Source organism: Ipomoea nil, unplaced genomic scaffold, assembly GCF_001879475.1.
Source record: "Ipomoea nil cultivar Tokyo-kokei standard unplaced genomic scaffold, Asagao_1.1 scaffold2792, whole genome shotgun sequence".
NCBI lineage: Eukaryota > Viridiplantae > Streptophyta > Magnoliopsida > Solanales > Convolvulaceae > Ipomoea > Ipomoea nil.
Window position 1 is genome coordinate 2,781,569 of NW_017619220.1, and position 12,729 is coordinate 2,794,297.

Below are 12,729 nucleotides of genomic sequence, written 5' to 3' on the forward strand. Positions count from 1 at the left end.
GGGAAGAATATAAAACTGCTTTTAGAACACATCAAGGACTATATGAATTTAAGGTAATGCCCTTTGTCTTAACCAATGCTCCAGCCACATTCCAATCACTTATGAATCATGTCTTCAGGAACCTGATAGGGAAATCTGTGCTTGTGTTTTTTGATGACATATTAATATATAGTTCATCTCTAAGCAGTCACTGGGAGCATTTGAAGGAAGTTCTGGAAATCATGAGGAAAAAACCAGTTGTTGGCCAAACTGAGTAAATTCCTTTGCTAAGAGGGAGGTTGAGTACCTTGGTCATATCATCTCTGAAGGGGTATTGCAAACTGACCCAGCTAAATTGGTTGATATGGCAGCCTGGCCTAAGCCATCCAGCATTAAGGAATTGAGAGGGCTTTTAGGCCTCACTGGTATTACATGAGGTTTATCCAGTCCTATGGTGTCATAAGTAGACCACTCACAAATATGTTGAAAAGGATGCATTTCAGTGGAGTGGTGAGTCTGAGGCTGCATTTGAGAAACTGAAACAGTCCCTGTGTAATGCCCCAGTACTGACCCTGCTTGACTTTAACAAGGATTATGTGGTTGAGGCTGATACCTGCTACAAGGGCATGGGGGCAGTCCTAATGCAAGAAGAGAGGCCAATAGCCTATTTCAGTAAGGGGTTTGGGATTAAGCATTTAGGCGTATCCATCCATGAAAAAGAATACATTTCCATTATCAATGCAGTGGATAAGTGGATGTCCTATTTAATAGGAAGACCATTCACTATTAGGACTAATCACCAAAGCTTGAAATTCTTGCTAGAACAGAAAATAACCACTGCCATGCAACAGAAGGGCCTTACATAATTATCGGGGTTGAGTTATGTGATCCAGTATAAGAAGGGGAAAAAGAAGAGAATTGTGTGGCTGATGCCTTATCTAGGAGAGATGACAGGGAACTGAGCTAAGGGCTGTTATTTCCACTTCTATGCTTATCCTGTTAGCACCATATTATCTATTGTTTAGCTTCCATAAAATGTTTCATGCTTGGGTTTAGAACATTCTTTGGCTAACCCAAGCCCCATTCCTTGAGGAACATCTAAAACCAATTTATTTTTGTTTGTTCCGCAATCCACAATATTGCACTCGAACGATTGAACATGAATGTGTTTCCTTCTAACGAACAAATTCAAAGTCTCAATTATAAATAGCAAAAATGCCAAAGCAAAGAGACATACAAAATATATTCAAGCCTACAAGCTCAAGTATTCAAAAAGCTAACAATCGCCATACATCAAGTTCAAGAGACTCAAGCTCAAATGAGATTCATTTAGATCCTTTTAAATTCTCTTTTCTTTTTAATTTGTGTTTTTAGTACAATTTAACCTAACTTTAGAATTTGCTCGACAAATTATGCCGATCCTCAATTGTGATAAGACTCAAACCTGATACCTTCCTTAAGGAAAGCAATAATGATACCATCAAACCACAAAGTAATTTGACTTTTAAATTCTTATTTGAAGTTTTTCTTTAAACAATTTGAGTTGAATCATCGTGTATCTCTACCAAGCGTAGATAAAGGAAGAGTAACATGAATTTGCCTAAGAAAACCTGATTGATTAGTGATAGTTGTGTGATCAAAGAACTTGATATAAAATTCACTATAATTGTGTGATCAAAGAACTTGATATAAAATTCACTATAATTGTATTAAAAATGTAATTATAATGAATTCCTCTAGACGTTAGGAGAAAAGATGAGAAGTGGAACTACATCTCTTTCAAACCACTATAAAATTACTTATCTCATTTACTTTACTTGCATTTATCTTTCACCATATTTACTCTTGCATCTTACTTGTTTTAGTTTCTTAAAAATCTATTTTTTGTTGCACAACTTTTCACCATATTTACTCTCCTATCTTACTTGTTTTAGTTTCTTAAAAATCTATTTTTCGGTTGCACAACTTTTCATTTGAAAGTTTAACTTCATTAATTAGTTGAGTGAAAATTTCCTAACCTCACCTTACAACTTTTTAGAAATATAAAAGTCTATTTAACTCCAACCCCACCCCATCCTACTCTAAACTTTTACTCTATCAAACCGGGACCAACGTCTCAAATGAAGCTGGCTGCATCGAAGATCCATCTCAAGATCAATCTCTAGCAATATGTAACCATTTTGTTCTTCTTTATAATCAAGTGCAAAACTTCTTGAAAGGTCACAATATTATCGTATATCTGTCAACGTAGGATGTAGTTACTCTTGAAAGAGCTAATCATCTTCACATAACTTGTTTTAATCGATTAGTCATTGCTTAAGTCACAACTTCATAACCTGCCTTGTACAAGTTAATGGGCCTAAGTTTTGCAACTTCCTCGGGTGAAGCCTAGGACAAATTATTATATGAACCATAACAAAAAAGTATATTTTTAAATATACTAAAAGTAAATTATTCATATATTGAATGTACATTATACAAAATAATGTACTTTCAATATCCAAATAATGTATTTTTCATTAATATAATGTACATTTTTAATATACTAAAAGTACATTATTTGATAATATGGTCCACACAATAATGATTCTAAGCTCAAGGGATAGTCTACTAGACTACTACTTCACCAAACCTGAGTGTCAAAAGTACAAGTTCCCCTGGTACACAACTAAATTTCATGGAACAACATAAATTCCCATCCTACTTCAAATACAAGAATGGCCAGATGTAATCTATAAGCTCACAAAATAAAATACACAATGCCCAAATTCCCTGAATCTCCCCTCTCCATCCTACTTCAAATCCATGTTAAAATATAATCATGGAAGAGAACGCCCAACACTAAAATTTACAATCATACATGTGAAAATTAAACTGGAGTTAGAAACTGATTTGGAAATGTTAAACTCCCACAAAGCAAATTCACATAAGATGAATGGCAGGAGTGCCAAACAAATGGCCTATCAACACTCTACATCAAAAGTCTCAAACCTCCCGATTCACTTCTTATAAAGTGCAAATAGAAGACCATTACACATAATATGCTAAAAGATAGCAGTGACAAATCTACAAACAAGACTAGTATGCATTACAGTTAATAGACAGCACCACTAAATCCAAGAATGATCAATTTTTATGGTGTCTGCACATAGGTGTGCTATACAAAGAGCAATAGACTGAGCTTTTATGTCCATATATGCCGTAAACTCTTGATGTTTATAAGCAAAAAACCAAGAGAACAAATTGCGAGATCAAACTCTGGTCACAGCTTACAGATTGATCTGGAATCTGGATGGAATCCTACATAAGCACCACAGGTCCACAACCATGAATAGTGGTACAAAAGATAATAAAATTTTATTTCGAAAATAGATTTGACCCATCAACAGTCAAATTCACATGTACAATTTAACAGCAATACTCCACATATTAGATCAAGAACATCAGAGAAAGCATTTCATATGAATAAAGATGTCATGATCAGCAATGTACTGTTTAATAAACAAATAATTCTCATAGATCTAATTATCTAAATCATTTGGCAGTGGGCAAAACCAATTAAGAGGGGATTATGTAATTAACAATTTTATAGATCCATCATTAAAATATTACACAAGTGTTCCTCCTAAACAAAGAGTTCCAACTATGCATATATTTAGCACTATCATCATTCATTTGACTTTTTCTTTTCAAGATATAAATTTCAGAAATTTACGGGAAAAAAAACAGCCTCAAATGTTACCCCAAAAGAGCAGCATTGGTTTTTACGGATCGGAGATCAAAGGATCAAACGCGAGCAGCAACAGCGGGAGCAGCAACGGTAGCGGCAACGCTAGAAGCGCCGCCGGTCAAGAAAGACAGGAATCCAGTTGAAGGCGCGTCTTGCTCGTCGAGGAAGAGATCTTCAGGTTGACGGAAAGCGGCGTGGGTGCAGATAATAGCGACGCCGACCATCAATGCGGAGACGAGAACAGATCCGACGCTTGTGAGGAAAACGACGACGACTGTGGAGACGAGCAGGGCACCGAGGGTTTCGCGCTCGGAGAATTGGCGGCCGAAGAGGACGAGAGGCGGATCGGAGGGGCGGAAGAGGTAGAGGAACAGCCAGGCGGCGAGAAGGGCGGAGAGGATGAGGAGGGAGAAGGGATTGGTGATGAGAGAGAAGCCGAGAACTACGGCAACCAGGGAAAGGTAGTTGATCTTGAAGTAGGCGTAGTTTTTGCGGATGCGGAGAGTGGCATCGGAGACGGACTCCGGCTTCGAGAAGGCGGAGCGGTCCACGAGCTCGGCCCAGGGACGGCGGTTGGAGAGGCCGTTGCGTACGGTTTCGGTGATGTGGTTTATGAAGGCACGGAAAGCAGGGGTGGGTGCTACTACAACGGTGTCGGAGGAGGCCACGGCGGTGGTGGTTTGAGCATTAGAGATGGGAAGAACTGCCGGCGACGAATTGGCCATTGATTCAGCTTGATTCTGAGATTCAAAAGAGGGTTTAGGTTATAGAGACGAAATATTGTATACGCGGATCGGAGAGAGTTTTATAAGATGAGAGATTTGGGAATTGGGATTCTTATGTCGGTGGATCTTGGGACTTTGGGGGACTTTTATTATTATTATTTTTTTTTGAGATATATTTATTTTAGGTAATTCACTAGGGAGTTATTTATTTCTTGGAATAAGGTTCAAATTGACCACTGAACGTAACCTGAAAATGTAATTTGGCCACTGAACGAACAAAAAGTGCAATTAGACCACTGAACACTCTAAAAACGTGCAATTAGGCCACTGAACTCTCCAAACGTATGCAATTTCACCGGATAGCAGGTTACCATCAATTTTAGCAGGTTACCTGCTTACGTGGCAGCTGAGTTGACATTTTTAATAATTTTTAAATAATTTTTAATAATTAATTTTAATAATAACATTTTATAAAAAATTGAAAAAAAAATAAAATAAAGTCGTTTTTATTTTTTTAAAATTTTTGTAAATAAAAATTTATTATTAAAATTTATTAAAAATGATTTAAAATTTATTAAAAATGCCTACTCAGCTGCCACGTAAGCAGATAACCTGCTAAAATTGAGGGTAACTTGCTATCAGGTGAAATTGCACATTTTTGGAGTGTTCAGTGGCCTAATTGCACTTTTTTCGTTCAATGGCCTAATTGCATTTTCAGGTTACGTTCAGTGGCCAATTTGAACCTTATTCCTTATTTCTTTTTTTTTTTGTCAAATTACGTACGAGGTCTCTGTATTATAGCGTTTTGTTCAATTTAATCTTTATGCATTTATTTTGTTCAATTTAGCCCTTGTACTTTAAAAAGTGATGTAATTAAGGACAATAGTTAACGCTGTTAATATTACCATTAACTTTAGTTACGTGACGCTGTTAATATTTATTTTATCCTACTTATATATTACTTTATAAATATTTAAAATATTAGTTATTTTTACCACTAATATATTAAATTAGTATGTCTAAAATAAATATTAGAATTATGTTCTTAATGGGATTTGGACAATTATCATTAGTTTCACCACTTTTAAAAGTATAAGGATCAAATTGAACAGAATAAAAATATAAGGATTAAATTGAACAAAAGACTATAGTACAAGAACTTCGTAGGTAATTTGAACTTTTTTTTTTTCCATCAAGAAGGTAAAATTACCAATCAAATTGGACTCACTTTGGTATGGACAAAAATGACGAACCAACAAACCTCAATACCCACCGAAAATGACAACAAAATTGTAACAGGAAAATGATAGTTTGTATCTTAGGAAGAAAAAGAATTCTAATTATGTGAGAAAAGAATATAGTAGAATAAAGTAGAAATTCAAATTTTATTTGATGATAGGCATGAATAAAATCACTTGAAATTAAGATGGAAAAAGTTATATAAAAATAAAATAATAAAATTGTTCCTATGTAATAATAGAATGAAAGAAAGAATAATGACAAATTTGTCCATACAATGCTTTTTTCTTACCATCTTCCATGGAATCTCAATCTTATGAGAGGGGTTAAGAATTTCAATTCAATAATTAAACGGAATTGTAATTCCCTCTAACCAAATAATAAAATTTTAGTTACTAGAAAATAAGGTGAGAAAAGAATTGCACTACAAATGTACAATTCATCTATACCAAACAAGCCATTCAAATTATTGGGTCGTATTTCTCTGTATCGTTCCAATATATCAAGTATTAATTAAATATATTTTTTTCTTTAAAAAAAATAAAATATATTTTAAAATGAAACTCAAGTAACATTAAAATCATGGGAAAATGACAATTTTTCTCCCTAAGTTATATATTTATAGCACTTTTTCCCCCTCAATTATTTATGTAAGCACATTAGTCCCCTCAATTATTTTAAAAGTGGTGATTTTTTCCTCTAATATATTAAATTGACATTTCTACCCTTAAAGTAAACATTTTATTTATTTTACTTCTCCAACAAATTATTGCGTATATATAGCGATTACCACGGTTCGGTTCGAACTGAACCAGACACTATAGCAATCGAATAAAAAGTTTTCGGTTATGATTCAGATCTAGAACCCAATATTTGGATTTCAATTTATTAAATTTAAGAATAAAAAAAACTGGATCATGAACTGTGAACCGGCGGTTCCGGATCCGGTTCGCGATTTTGAACCGTCTCTATTTTAAAATTTTATTTTTTATTTTAAAATAGTCTAAATTCAACAATAAATGTATTTTATTTTTTCAGTTCGGAACATGAACCGGCCATTCCGGTTCATGATTTTAATAAACTCTAAATATCGCGTTTTGATTATAAATTGTAATTAGAATATTTTGGTTTGGTTGCTATAGTATCTGTTTGGTTTGAACACAATTATAGTAATAATTTGTTGGAAAAGAAAAATAAATGAAATATTTATTTTAAGGGTAAATATGTCTATTTAACATTTCAGGAAAAAAAGAGCCACTTCAATAATTTAGAAAGAAAAAGTGGTATAAGTATATAATTCGAGGGACTCTAAAACCAATGATGAACTTCACGTTTCTTGAATTCTAATTCCTTGAAAAAGAATATCTTTTAAAGACGGGTATTAAGGATCTTAGCACTAAAGCATAGTTACATGGATACATTGTACTACAGCTGTACACAGTTCACATTCCGAATTGAAACACTTAAGTTTAATTTCTAACAAATAAAGCTTTTCATAATTCATGATACTTTAATTCCGGCATACCGCCTCAAATTATAGCATGGACGAAGGTTTACCTTAAATGGATTGTGGTTCTAATGTTGAACTGTGATTTCTAGTTACGAATGATATTGTTTTGTTTTCCTTAAGTTTAGTAAGTACATAAATTATTAATTGTAGGTATATATATTAACTCTGTGTATTTGAGTTAAATTATGATTTATTATTCCAGTCTTTCTGAAACTCTCTTTTTATATATACTTGTAATCTTTACATTTGTAATCACATTATTCAATACAATTCATTCAGTTCTCATCTGGTATCAATTAGATAGGGTTCACGGCTCTCAATTATCCAATCAATCTGTCAATTTCAGAGCAGCGGCACACCGGAGCACAATAGAAAAAAAAGGGAGAAGAAGGTAAACAGGTGCAGAAAGAGAAAAGAGAAATATTTCATGTAGAGAATGTGATGAATCAAGTTCTTATTACAGAGGCAGTTGATCCTTATTTATAGATGGAGGATGATGCAACTGCTATGAACAGATTATGCGTAAAAATAGGAAGATATTTACAATAGCAAAATTAATAGAGCAGCACTGCTGATTTTAGACTTCTTGAACCTGGAGTGTTGAGCTATCACTGGTTCTTGCTGCTGACACCCCCCCCGCAAGCTGGACTATACATATTGTATAGACCAAGCTTGGAGACGAAACCTTGGAGAGAAGCAGGAGCATGAGGCTTTGTGAAAACATCTGCCAATTGATGTGCAGTGGGAACATGGAGTAATTTCAGCAAGTTCTTTTGTAATTTTTCCCTTACGAAGTGACAGTCTATTTCAATATGTTTCGTGCGTTCATGAAACACCGGATTTTGGGATATGGCTATAGCAGACTGACTATCAGAATACAACACAGCGGGTGTAGAAGAGTGAACTTCAAACTCTGTTAACAAATAAGTAAGCCATTGAAGCCCAGCCGTAGCAGTAGCAATGGCTCTATACTCTGCTTCACTAGAGGACCTGGAAACTGTGTTTTGTTTCTTGGATTTCCAAGATACTAAGGCATTATCCAGAAACATGCAATAGCCTGTTACTGACTTCCTAGTCTCAGGACAAGAAGCCCAATCTGAGTCAGTAAACCCCTTAAGATGAAGAGTTGAATTGGCAGAGAAGAACAGCCCCTGCCCAGGTGATGCCTTGAGATATCTAAGAACTCTATGTGCAGCTCTTAGATGAAATTCAGTGGGGCAATCCAAGAATTGAGAGAGTTGTTGTGTTGCGAAAGAGATGTCCGGCCTAGTAATAGTAAGATATAACAGTTTACCTATGATCCTCCTGTATGAAGTGACATCTTTCAAAGAAGGACTGTCACTATGAGTGAGCTTAGTGGAAGGCACCATAGGACTATTGACTGGCTTACTGTCAATGAAACCAGCCTGCTCTAAAAGTTCCAAAACATATTTTCGCTGACAAACACTTATTCCAGACCTGTTTCTGGCCACTTCCAACCCCAAAAAATACTTTAGGTGTCCCAAGTCTTTAATCTGGAACTTAGCATGTAAATGGGACTTGATATCCATGATTTGAGTTCTATCACTACTAGCAACAACCACATCATCAACATAGACGAGTAATGCAACAAAGGAGGCTCCAGTACCCCTGGTAAACAAGGAGTGGTCAGCCGTAGTCTGTTTAAAACCCATGCTTAACAACTCAGTCATAAGTTTTGCATTCCATTGTCTACTAGCTTGTTTAAGTCCATATAATGATTTGAGAAGCTTACACACTTGTCCAGGCCTTTGTGGAGTAAACCCAGGAGGCAAAGCCATATAAACTTCCTCATGTAGATCATCATGTAGGAAAGCATTGTTCACATCAAGCTGATGTAATTCCCAACCTTTAGCAGCTGCACAAGCAAGTAATACTCTAATAGTGGTGATTTTTACTACTGGGCTAAAAGTATCTAGGTAATCAAGCCCAGGAGTTTGAGTGTATCCCTTTGCTACCAATCGAGCTTTATACCTCTCCACAGATCCGTCCGCTCTATGCTTAACTTTGAAAACCCATTTGCAGCCAATTGGTTGTTTAGAGGCAGGAAGATCAGTTAACATCCAAGTATGATTAGCTTGCAATGCTGCAGATTCAGCTGCCATAGCTTGTCTCCAACACTCATGCTTTACTGCTTCTGCATATGTAGTAGGTTCCTTAATTGTCAACACATTGACAGCAAAGGCCTTATGTTTTGTAGACAACCTGCCATAATCCAAAACAGCCGAGAGAGAATGAGGAGAAGTTCTCTTGGTTCTGGGAATATTATCTGCACACACATAATCATTTAAGTAAGCTGGCCTGCTTTTTTCTCTACTAGATCTTCTAGATTGGTGCTGGGACTCTACAAGAGGTTCTGCCCCATCGTAAGTATCCGCAAACTGTGGCATATCATTCTGATATGAATTCTCTAACTGATCAGGTTCTTCGGGACAAATAGTATTGTCAGCAGGTAACACCGGTGCAGAGACAATGAGTTCTTCATCTTTGGTTTGAGAAAAGGGGAAAACACCTTCATAGAAGGACACATCTCTAGAGATAAATACTTCCCTTGTCTTCAGATCATACAGCTTGTACCCTTTAAAGCCACCTGTATAGCCAATGAACACACACTTTCTTGCTCTTGGAGCAAATTTGGTCATATGAACCCCATGTACAGTAGCAAAAGCTAAGCAACCAAAAACTTTGAGATGCCCATATTGAGGAGCCTTTGAGAATAACAATTGATAAGGAACTTGGCCTTGTAATGCTGCAGAAGGTAGTCTATTAATTATATGAACAGCTTGCATAACACAATCACCCCAAAAAGGATCAGGAAGGCTAGCCTGAAATTTCAAAGCTCTTGCTATGGACAGGATATGACCATGTTTTCTCTCAACTATGCTGTTTTGTTGCGGGGTATAGACACATGATCTCTGATGAATTATTCCTCTGTCTTGATAAAATTCTGGCATATCAAACTCCTTCCCATTATCTGTTCTAACAATTTTAATAGATTTTCCAAACTGTGTTTGTATTAGAATGCAAAAAGCTTGAACCAATTTTCTTGCTTCATGTTTTCCTTTCATTAAGTAGATCCAAGTGGCTCTACTATAATCATCAACTACTGTTAAAAAATAATGATGGCCATATATTGTGGGAACAGCATAACTCCCCCAAATGTCAAAATGAACAAGTTCAAAACAAGCAGTTGTGTATGATTTACTAACTCCAAAAGGTAACCTCTTTTGTTTGGCCAAATGGCAACAGTCACATACAAAATCATCACTGACAGTAATATCACGATTTAACACTTTCAAGAGCTTAATCTTGTTATTAGAAGCATGTCCAAGTCTAGCATGCCAAACATTATTCAGACTAATACTGCTCTTATTCACAATCATGCAAGAAGGAGTTGTAGAAGTTGACAAACACAAATGATATAAGCCTCCATTAATTCTAGCTGTCCCAATCGTCTTCCCACAGTCCAGATCCTGTATAACACACTTGTCAGATCGGAAGGATATACTGTACTTGGAATTCTTGACCAGCTCACTGACAGAAATCAAATTATATTGAAATACAGGCACACAAAGAACATTCTCCAACACAATGTCATCAGATAGAAAAACTGTACCAACATGGGTTATATGTGCCTGTTGACCATTGGGCAATGCAACATGCATACCAGTTGTGCTTCTAACATCAGACAAAAGATCTATACTGCAGACAATATGGTGTGTAGCACCAGTGTCAAGAATCCAAATGGTTTTAGAACAAGAAGGCTTACCTTCAAAGTTTGCAGGTGAGACAACACTGGCCGAAACTATATTTGCTTGAGGAGTGAAATCAAGAGGTGTATTGACTGTATTCTGCTTTGTCTCATTCTGCTTAGGGCCAAGCAACCTACTATATTCCTCTTGAGAAATTGTCATAAAATTCCCTGCAGTGTTTTGGATTTGTTCAACAAAGCCTTGGGATTGAAATTGGTTCTGACCTCCAAATTGTGTGACACTGGATTGCAGCAAAGGACCTTGGACTTGGTTTACTGCTCCTGCACCTTTAGACCTGGGTACATAACCCGGCGGGTAACCATGGAGTTTGTAACATTTATCCACTGTGTGGCCAGTATATCCACAATGGCTGCAAATTGGTCCTGGTTTCTTGTTCCAATTGTTATTCTGTCTTCTTGGACGGAAGTTGTTGTTCTGAGGAAAACTAGCCAGGAATGCATGTCCAACAGTAGGACTCATCTGCTGAGAAGGCCCCTGCATCTGTGGTGTGGGAGTAGCACTGAGAATCCCACCATAAACCTCTCTTTCTTGCTGTTTCACCAAGGAAGATGCCCTTCCAACTGTAGGGAGAGGGCTCATCAACATAATTTGCGATTTAGTACTTGTATAGTTTTCATTCAATCCTCTCAAAAACATTGACAAATGATCATTTTCTACATAAGTGTAGAACTTCTCATATCCTCCACAATTGCACTTAGGAGTACAAGCACACACAGGCAAAGGTCTTAACACAAGTAATTCATCCCAAAGCAATTTCATCTGTGTGAAATATTGATCCACACTTAAAATCCCCTGTTTAAGCTGATAAGCTTGTCCTTGAATCTGTGAGATCCTAAAGATATCCCCCTCACTGAACCTCTCCTCTAAATGCTTCCATATAGCAATGGTAGATTGTAACCAAAGCACACTCTGTGCAATCTCAGGTGAGATGGATCTTACAATCCAGGAAACAACTATGTTATTGCACCGTTCCCAAACCATGTACCTTTGTTCATCTTTGCTAGGTATAGGTATTCTACCATCAATAAATGCTAGTTTATTTTTGGTTGATAGAGCTATCTTCATAGCTCTTGCCCAAGGATAGTAGTTTGAACCATCTAAGGCCGGCGAAACAAGCACCAAGGCCGGACTCTCACTAGGATGCAAGTAGTAAGGATTACCTGCATCGGAGGGATTAAAATCAATGATCGAAACCTGAGTATTACTGTTTGCATTTGATGCCGTCGGAGCCGCCGTCGAAGTCGCCGCCGGAACTGATCCAGTTGCCATAGCAGGAACTACTGGCGGTGGAGCTTGTGTTCGTGCAGAATTAGCATTTGGAAGAGGCCACGCCATTGATCCAAGCTCGTACTCTAGAGCAAGGCTCTGATACCATGTCAATTTCAGAGCAGCGGCACACCGGAGCACAATAGAAAAAAAAGGGAGAAGAAGGTAAACAGGTGCAGAAAGAGAAAAGAGAAATATTTCATGTAGAGAATGTGATGAATCAAGTTCTTATTACAGAGGCAGTTGATCCTTATTTATAGATGGAGGATGATGCAACTGCTATGAACAGATTATGCGTAAAAATAGGAAGATATTTACAATAGCAAAATTAATAGAGCAGCACTTCTGATTTTAGACTTCTTGAACCTGGAGTGTTGAGCTATCACTAGTTCTTGCTGCTGACACAATCATCCACCGCCAAGCTTCCTGAAGTGAATAACTCTATGATCATGTTGATCGTTTTGTTCATATCGTCCACCCAAGAGTCCA

General features: G+C 36.7%; 2 protein-coding genes across 2 annotated transcripts; both read right to left on the reverse strand.

The window, feature by feature from the left end:
- Positions 1–2,821: 2,821 nt before the first annotated feature.
- Positions 2,822–4,582, reverse strand: LOC109157847 (PRA1 family protein B4-like). The gene is made up of 2 exons (XM_019305684.1): positions 3,722–4,582; positions 2,822–3,279 (listed from the first exon to the last, which is right to left on the reverse strand). The coding sequence occupies exon 1, from the start codon at positions 4,432–4,434 to the stop codon at positions 3,766–3,768; it is 669 nt and encodes a 222-aa protein (XP_019161229.1). The 5' UTR covers positions 4,435–4,582; the 3' UTR covers positions 2,822–3,279; positions 3,722–3,765.
- Positions 4,583–11,111: 6,529 nt separating this feature from the next.
- On the reverse strand, positions 11,112–12,309 carry LOC109157807. Its single transcript, XM_019305648.1, has 2 exons — positions 11,230–12,309; positions 11,112–11,123 (listed from the first exon to the last, which is right to left on the reverse strand). Exons 1-2 carry the CDS (start codon positions 12,307–12,309, stop codon positions 11,112–11,114), a joined length of 1,092 nt encoding a protein of 363 aa, XP_019161193.1.
- Positions 12,310–12,729: the final 420 nt, after the last annotated feature.